The 8,020-nt window shown below is 41.0% G+C and overlaps 2 protein-coding genes across 3 annotated transcripts in view; one reads left to right on the top strand and one right to left on the bottom strand.

Moving 5' to 3' along the window:
* Positions 1–272: 272 nt before the first annotated feature.
* On the bottom strand, positions 273–6,312 carry rsph1 (radial spoke head component 1). The gene is made up of 8 exons (XM_071899076.2): positions 6,182–6,312; positions 5,864–5,977; positions 4,978–5,083; positions 4,518–4,608; positions 3,821–3,956; positions 2,892–2,963; positions 1,146–1,254; positions 273–407 (listed from the first exon to the last, which is right to left on the bottom strand). Exons 1-8 carry the CDS (start codon positions 6,230–6,232, stop codon positions 361–363), a joined length of 726 nt encoding a protein of 241 aa, XP_071755177.2. The 5' UTR covers positions 6,233–6,312; the 3' UTR covers positions 273–360.
* Positions 6,313–7,341: 1,029 nt separating this feature from the next.
* Positions 7,342–8,020, top strand: part of slc37a1 (solute carrier family 37 member 1) — a 29,255-nt gene continuing 28,576 nt past the window's right edge. For both annotated transcript variants that reach the window (XM_078286038.1, XM_078286037.1), the window contains exon 1: positions 7,342–7,481. The gene's annotated coding sequence lies outside the window, so the exon portion shown is untranslated. The remainder of the gene's footprint in view (positions 7,482–8,020) is intronic.

The following is an 8,020-nucleotide window of genomic DNA, read 5'->3' as shown; positions in this document are numbered from 1 at the left end:
AGTCATTTACACAAACACAAGATCTCAAGTCAAGACTTTAGAAACCTTTTCAAGTCATCGGAGTACAAGTCAAAGTCAAGTCCCAAGTCTTCTCTTCATGCATCAAGTCAAGTCTCAAGTAGGCCTAATTAAAACTGACTCGAGTCTGACTCCAATCCAAGTCATGTGACTTGAGTCCCACCTCTGGTTAAAAGTTCCTTACAGTTGCCACAGTCATCAAATATCAGCGATAAAATGATCAAAGACAAACTCTCAAGAATATCTGTATCTTTATTGATGTAATGCATTTATTTTACTTCTTAAAAAAGGTTACAACATGCAGGATTGTAGATTTATAACTTAGGATCACAAAGCTTCAGGTCAGTTTCCTGCCTCGTCTTCTGCTGAAACTGCTTCCTCTTCTCGGACTGACAAAACGAAACACACACACACACACACACACACTTGAGTTTTTTTCTCCTGTATCTTTCTGCTCATCTCCCCTCCTTCTGCATTGTCTTGACTGATTTTCCACATCATGTGGCACAGTGGTGCAGCAGAGCCGGTCCTATACGTTAATGGTGATTAGGCTGATAGATGGACACACTATAAACATGGCTGCTACACAATTTTGCTTTTCAAATTCCATAACTGTTTCATGACAAATAGTGGTGGAAAGAGTACTAAAACGTCCTACTCAAGTAGAAGTACTGTTACTTAGCTGATATTTTACTAAAGTAGAAGTAAAAGTACTGGTGTAAAAACCTACTGCAGTAAAAGTAAAAAGTGTCTTAAAATGTAGTGAAGGGTTAGGGTTGAGGGTTGGGTTCAGTAAAGACACTTAAGTAAAAGTAAAATTACTGACTTTATACACAAAAAAGTACAAGTACACAAAAAAGCTACTCAACATGAGTGAATGTAATTAGTTACTTCCACTTGCTATTTGGACACTTGACCCATTGAAAAGAAAAAGAAAATCAACAAATTAGCATGATTTGTAGATAATTTTCCTGGGAAAAACTCTGAAATTCCACAACTTTTCCAGATTTTCAATGACTGTAGGAATCCAATTTAAATGCCCAGAAAACGAGGTAGGTAATACCCAGACTACTGATCTGACACTGTTTATGATCGGGACGACCAGGTTGATAATAACTGAAGTTCACCTGAAGCCTCCTTGGTCGGAGTCCAGAGAGTCAGACTGGTGACGCACTTGGGAATCCACTTGAGGACGGTGGTGGAGGCGGCCTCGTCCTCCTCACCCTCCGCTCTGTCCTGCAGGGGATGGAGGGAGGAAGACCAGACAAATGTTCCTCTTTTTCATGTACAGAGAACTCAAAGATAGTTTGGAAAGAATAGGGGCCCAAAAATGGCAGAGCAAACAAGAAAAGACAGGGGCAGGGCTTCCTCCTTGCATGCAAAAAAAAATCACTTTAAAGTCAAGAACTAAACAGGTCTGCTTCAGGCAGTGTAAAAACAAATAAGAAAAGAAGAAATGCTCTGAAATGTATTATTTTGATACATTTTGGCTTGTATTACAAGCAAAAACTACACATAGAAATATACTTCAGATGGATTTCTTTTCTGCAGAGGCCTTTTCACTCTCTCAGCCTCTGGGTATACACGGTTCTTGGGATGTTTTCAGCGGCATGTCATGCTCTGGTAATCTTTAATGCTGCTATATTCAATTCAGTTGAACCATGTGGAATTACAGCAGGCCTCCTTTTATTTAGTGTCTCTTGCATGAGCAGATGACTGTTTGTGGAGCAGGGCAAGCACAAAAACATCTACAACTGCAGGCTGCGCACCATTCACTCATGCTCACCGAAGATGAAACACACTGCCAGCACACTACCAGCTTACTAGCATGCTTCCTGATGTATTCATCCCACTACAGAGGCAGCCATTGTGTTGCCATGTGTTAGTACTGCAGGTGGGGCTGGGCGATAATTCAATATTATCATTTATCCTCTTTCAGTGGAATCATATTGTCATGATATGATGATATGATGATATCGTGATGCACAAATCTTTTATCTAAATTGATGATAACGAGCCCATTTCATTTAAAAACGAAATAAGGCATGAAATATTTTAAGAAATATTTTTATAGTTTTGTTTGACATCACACTCAACAATACCATGTAGTTTAATGTGATGCACATCAATTTAATTATTTAACCTGTGCTTTTGCATACATAAGCCATATCGTGATATATATCTATATCGAAAAATGTTGATATTGATATTGATTTCAGCCATATTGCCCGGCCCTAACTGCAGGATTTGCTTAAAAATTCCTCTTGGGAAGAGGAAAGACATTACAGTGTAGTGTAACATGTAAGTGGGACTTTTACAGAGGCTTCATCTGTACGCTGTTCATTATCAAAGTCATACAGGCATTTAAAACAGGCAAGTGTGCGTACTCAAACAGGATGCTGCTAATATAACTACTACTACTATAGAGCAGAATTCACATGGATGAAAAGACATTCTCATATTCCCAACTCCCCCGAGGTCTTCATGCAAGAGACGGATGTAAACTGTAAACTATGCTACTGGGAAAAGGCACAACAACAGCAGGCTGTATGGAGGCTGAGGCAGCAGCACCTCCTCTCCTCCTCCTAAGGTGAAATATCCCTCCCTGTGGCCCGGGTGGGGCGACCTGGACTTCTGACCTTTCACCTTTTTACCGTTCCCCTCATCGGTCGCCGGCTGGAGTTTCAGTCGAGAGAGTTGTCACGGTTATGTTTCGCCTCAACGCACCGGGACTTTGTCATTTCATAGAATCACATTCATGGTATAATGAAGAAATGAAGTATGCTCTGTTTTTTTGGCACGTACGACCTGGACAGTTGACGTCAGCTGACGCGCTGGGTTGAAACAATGGGTGTGTATTTGTGTTGAAGTACCTGCTCTGCCTGACGGTATTCACCATGCTGCTCACACCCAGTGTCAAACACATACTTCCCCGGACCAGACGGCTGCAAGACAGAGAGTGGGAGGAGGCACTGACAGATCTCAGACAGAAGAGCAAAGATACTCTCCTGGCTAGTCCTATATAGGCGTTTGATACTATAGTATGTACATTTGTATTGAAAATATCTATTATTCTTATGCTATGCTCTACATTTGTATGACACTCCTCTGGTTGTTACTGCTCTATTGTCTGCACATTCGCTGTACTTTATATGTCTAAATGGAAATGCACTGTATCTTTTATCTCATTCCCATAGCTGTTACTCCTGTTTTTCTTTTGCTTGTTTGTTTTTCTTTCCTGGATGAGATGTTTGGGGTGGAGGGAAGGGGCAACTGTCTACATTGTATGTTAACTTTTACATTGTATCCTTGATTTAATTTTCATCAAAAATCCCTTTAGCTTAAAAAAAAAAAAAAAAAAAAGAAGAGCAACGATAAACACAATGATACAGAAACTACTGTGACAGAGGACTATTGTTATTGTTAAACTATTATTATTACAATATTATGACTGCACTTTGAAACGTACAGCTTCCCAAATGTAATGATGGAAGAGGTACATTTAGAGGAACTGCCAAGTTCCTCTAAATGATACTGTGTACAGTTGAAAATGTACTTAAACTACATTTAGGCTGTATATAAAATAGCCTGAAAATGAAATAGTAATTGGCCAAATTACTTTTCTGACAGTGACTGATCTTGTCTGGCACAAATGAACCAATCAGATTGTCCCAAAAGTACAAACACTGCTCCTTGCACATTCTAGACAGGTGAAAGTAAATCTGATGCTTGTAAGCAATCTAAAGATCTCAGGTCCAGCCAAGTCTGTTGCGAAACGAGTCAGACAAACAGAATAACTTACATGATTGTTGGCAAAGTTACCCTGGTATCTGTGGTTGGAGTGGATGAACTCTCCAGCTGTCTCCATCTTGCCGTTCACCCATGATCCCTTGTACTTTGAGCCAGTCTCATGGTAGAGGTAAATGCCGTGGCCGTGCCTGGCGAGGAGAGAACGCCAAGGAGACGTCAGGATTTTACCTTCTCAGAAGTCAGTTGAAACATGGTCGGTAGTGATGTAAAGAATGTGTGCAGTGTAGTAAATGGGCTAAAACATGCAAAAACCCTGATATGGTTGTTTTAAAAGAAAGATTTTGTGTCTGTCATCATTTAGATACTTCTGCTGTTAACGTGGCTTAGGTCAACAATATTTATCGTCCCAATGAACACAAGTAGCACAATTGTTTTAGGGTGTAACACAAAAGTAATGTAATGAGTAGTGTAACTAATTACTTTTCTCTGGGAGTAATAAATAAAGTAATGTGTGACTTTTTTCCAGTAACGACCCCAACACTGCTGCTGCTCACATATTTTTCTGTATCGTTGAGATTAGATGAATCACATGAGTGATTAAAATCAGGAAGATAAAGGGGAAAATATCTCCTTCAATACAGGATCTGATCCCAGGCCAGCAGGGCCATGTGTGCTGTCAGAGATGAAAACCTTTAAACACTACAGCATCTCAGTACCATGCACTTGAGATGTTGAAGCCATAGATGTACCTTATGTGCCGTAGCCACTCTCCGTCGTACGTGTCTCCGTTGGGGTAAGTGTAGACCCCATGACCCTGCCTCAGGTCCTCCGCCCAGGAGCCTGACAGACACAGAGAGGCAAAGAGGAGAATACATTCTGTAAGAGCCAAGTTTCTTACACTCTGTGTCAGGAGCCAAAATGGCTGGTGCGCTCCTGCATACAAGAGCGGTAGTTGTACTGAACCTCTGAACCCCTGAGTCTCAGAGTGAGAGGCTAAATTTCTTATTTGGGTCACCATTTGAAAAAGTTTAAGAACCCCTGCGGGAGAGCAATATTTTTGCAGCTGTGGACATAAATTTCGACAGTCACTCACACACACACACACACACACACACACACACACACACATACACACCAATGAAATGCAGAAGTTGGCAACAAGGTTTGTTTCTTTCTTGTAACGTGGCTTTTTGCCATCCACCATTATACCTTCATATTTGGACCCATCGGGATAGTAGAAGATGCCTTGTCCATGTCTCATATTCTGGTAATAATCTCCCACATATCTGGCTCCGTTCTTGAAGCGGTACGTCCCCTGTTAGACAAAACAATGTCAGAGATAAATAAGTCAAAGAGGCCATACTGCCTTAGGTAACATAATAGGCAAACTTTATGGCAGTGGTAATGGAAAACACTGCCTTTGTCATGACCGACAAAAGAGCCAAAACCAATGTGAACGACATAGTGGGCTTTAAGGAGCAAAATTAGACTGAAAGAATGCTGTTTTAATGGAAGTTGTTTACATTCTACATATGTACAGTCTATATACATATCTACTTTACCTACTCTTCACCCCATGTGAAGGATAGGGCCACAGAAAGCAATGCTATGGAAAACTAGTGTTGTGAAAATTGCAACATAACCAACATGTTAACTTTAATTAGTGATTAATTTTCTAAACTTGCTTCTAAGCATGCCTTATTTTGACTCAGACTTGTCTTGGTCTCGGTCGCTGCTGTGTGTTAACTTGACTTGTTCCTGCCTATCTTAAAATTTAAAAACAGGGTCATTTTTTTAATGTTTTTTTCCCCTCAGCACAACAAACAATTTAAAGGATTTCAACCTGTGTACCTGTGTGCACGGTCCTCAAACTTCAATCCATTGATTCGTCAATTCCCATACATTGATTAATTATTATTTCTGCGTCTGGGAAGACATGTACACTGTTTATTGCCTATTTTGGTCTTGAATATGACTCAATTTGCTCTGGTCTTGGTCTTGACATGGTCTCGACCCTCTTTGGACCTGGTCTTGGAACTGACCTGGACTCGACTAAGGCGGTCTTGACCACAGCCTTGTCTATATCATATCATACCTGTCCAGACCTTTTTCCATTCTCATACTGTCCCTGATAAATGTCTCCATTGGGCAGCACTGCCTTCCCGACTCCATGCCTCTCTCCTGCTTCATTTCTGTCCCCTTCATATTCCTGATAGAAACATAATTGTTATTTAACAAGCACAGACAGAGACTGACACATAAAAAGGCAGGCACATACACACACACACACACACACACACACACACACACACACACACACACACACACCTCGCACATAGCTAACGTTAGCTAAAGCCAGCCAACAATAAACCAACAACAAACCTGGCTTATTAAAACGAGCTGATTCACTCACCCCGAGGTAACCGCGTTCATCGTCAAACTCCTCAGATCCTGCATCTGACATGTTAATATATTAACAAGTTATAAATTTGCTTAATTAATGTAAAATGTTAGTTTGAAATTGACTGGTTAGGACTGGAGAGATGCTCAGGAAACTCCAACTGCTGTCGCTCTAGTACGTTTACGGTTACCATGACAACTGTGTGTGAACGTGATCCCACGTGACCCCCAACAAAAAAACAACAACACAAAGGAAAGAAAATAACGTTGAAAATGGCATCTGAAAGTCCTTTTATCCTAAATTAAAACTGAAAAGGTTTTTTTTTTGTAAAGTATTCTGTTTCTGGTCTATCATTTTCTTACGTTTATGGTAATTTTTCAGTGCTGGCCAGCTGACCAGGAACAGGAACTCTGGCTGCGAAGATTATATAAATATATAATTCAAATTTCGAAATTAATATAATATATATATATTATTATTAATATATAATATTAATAATTAATGATTTAGCAGTTCTTCGCTCTAGATCTAGAGCGAATTATTATGTTATCATCAATTATTGCTCTTAACAACAACTACTGTTCAACACTACTAGGCTACTACTACTACTTCTTCATCATCATCATCATCATCATCCTTAAATAATAATTTTAAAATAACCTTATTTATGTAGCGTTTATATAGAGTTTCCAAAGTGCTTTTTTTTATCAGTAAAAAATTGTTTAGGGTGAAGAGAGAGAGAGAGAGAGAGAGAGAGAGAGAATGTGTGTGTGTGTGTGAGAGAGAGAGAGAGGGAGAGAGAGAGAGAGAGAATGTGTGTGTGTGTGTGTGTGTGAGAGAGAGAGAGAGAGAGAGAGAGAATGTGTGTGTGTGTGTGTGAGAGAGAGAGAGAGAGAGAGGGAGAGAGAGAGAGAGAGAATGTGTGTGTGTGTGAGAGAGAGAGAGAGAGAGAGAGGGAGAGAGAGAGAGAGAGAATATGTGTGTGTGTGTGTGTGTGTGTGTGTGTGTGTGTGTGTGTGTGTGTGTGTGTGTGTGAGAGAGAGAGAGAGAGAGAGAGAGAGAGAGAGAGAGAGAGAGGGAGAGAGAGAGGCAGGTTGGCCAAAGATCAAACAACCGGACAGCCACGAGCCACCGGTTCCTTGTTGGGCAGATGACGTCAGAGCAGCGAAGAGGAGCGAGCGAGCGGCAGCAGCAGCAGTCTGCGGTGACAGATGTAGCATTCAGAGAACAAGGAAGTGAAGGATATCTCGCTCATTTGACGGCAGAAACAAACACTATTTTTATCGGCTTTTTCCACCGCTTTCCATACGAGGTAAGCTCATCACCGGGAACGGAGGGGTGGCGGTGAATTTTGTCCGTGTACGAGTCCGAGACCGACGGTTGGACGGTCGGCGGCGGTTTGAACGTTTGATCGAGCCGTGATGTGGTCTAGTTAGCTGCCGTTAGAGAGAAGCGGGGGGTCGGTCGTGGTCGTACGATTTATTGACAGTACTATTGTTTCACACATCAGGTGAAATGAACCGCCGTTCATGGCTGCTACTATTGATAAGCCGTATCGCTTTTCGCTTTATCGATTGACGTTAACCATCGTTGATAACAGAAGGTTGAGGCTACAAAGGCGCAGTGCTTTGCTAGGGTCTCTTCGATTAACGTTAGGGTTTAGTATAAGATATCTGAGAAAAATAAGTGAAACGGAGAGAAAAAAATATGTACTGTATCTCTTGAAGTCTCATCATTACGTCTAAAATCCAGACTCTACAGTCCAGCAGCTTCACAGTCCACGTATGAAGTTTCAGATGCTCTTTTCATACTCAAGTCTGAGTTAGACAGCTTGAATCGGGTTTGGTTGTT

This window comes from Centroberyx gerrardi, chromosome 10, assembly GCF_048128805.1.
Source record: "Centroberyx gerrardi isolate f3 chromosome 10, fCenGer3.hap1.cur.20231027, whole genome shotgun sequence".
Taxonomy (NCBI): Eukaryota; Metazoa; Chordata; class Actinopteri; order Beryciformes; family Berycidae; genus Centroberyx; species Centroberyx gerrardi.
The sequence above is the reverse complement of the archived record's forward strand: the minus strand, read 5'-3'. Positions and strand labels throughout refer to the sequence as shown.

Excerpts from the sequence above, each read along its gene's own strand:
- rsph1 (XM_071899076.2), bottom strand. The coding sequence starts at position 6,232 with ATGTCAGATGCAGGATCTGAGGAGTTTGACGATGAACGCGGTTACCTC. Across the intron at positions 3,957-4,517 it reads GAGTGGCTACGGCACATAAG|GCACGGCCACGGCATTTACC; the intron begins GTACATCTATGG and ends TCTCCTCGCCAG. Across the intron at positions 2,964-3,820 it reads GTAACTTTGCCAACAATCAT|CCGTCTGGTCCGGGGAAGTA; the intron begins GTAAGTTATTCT and ends TCTGTCTTGCAG.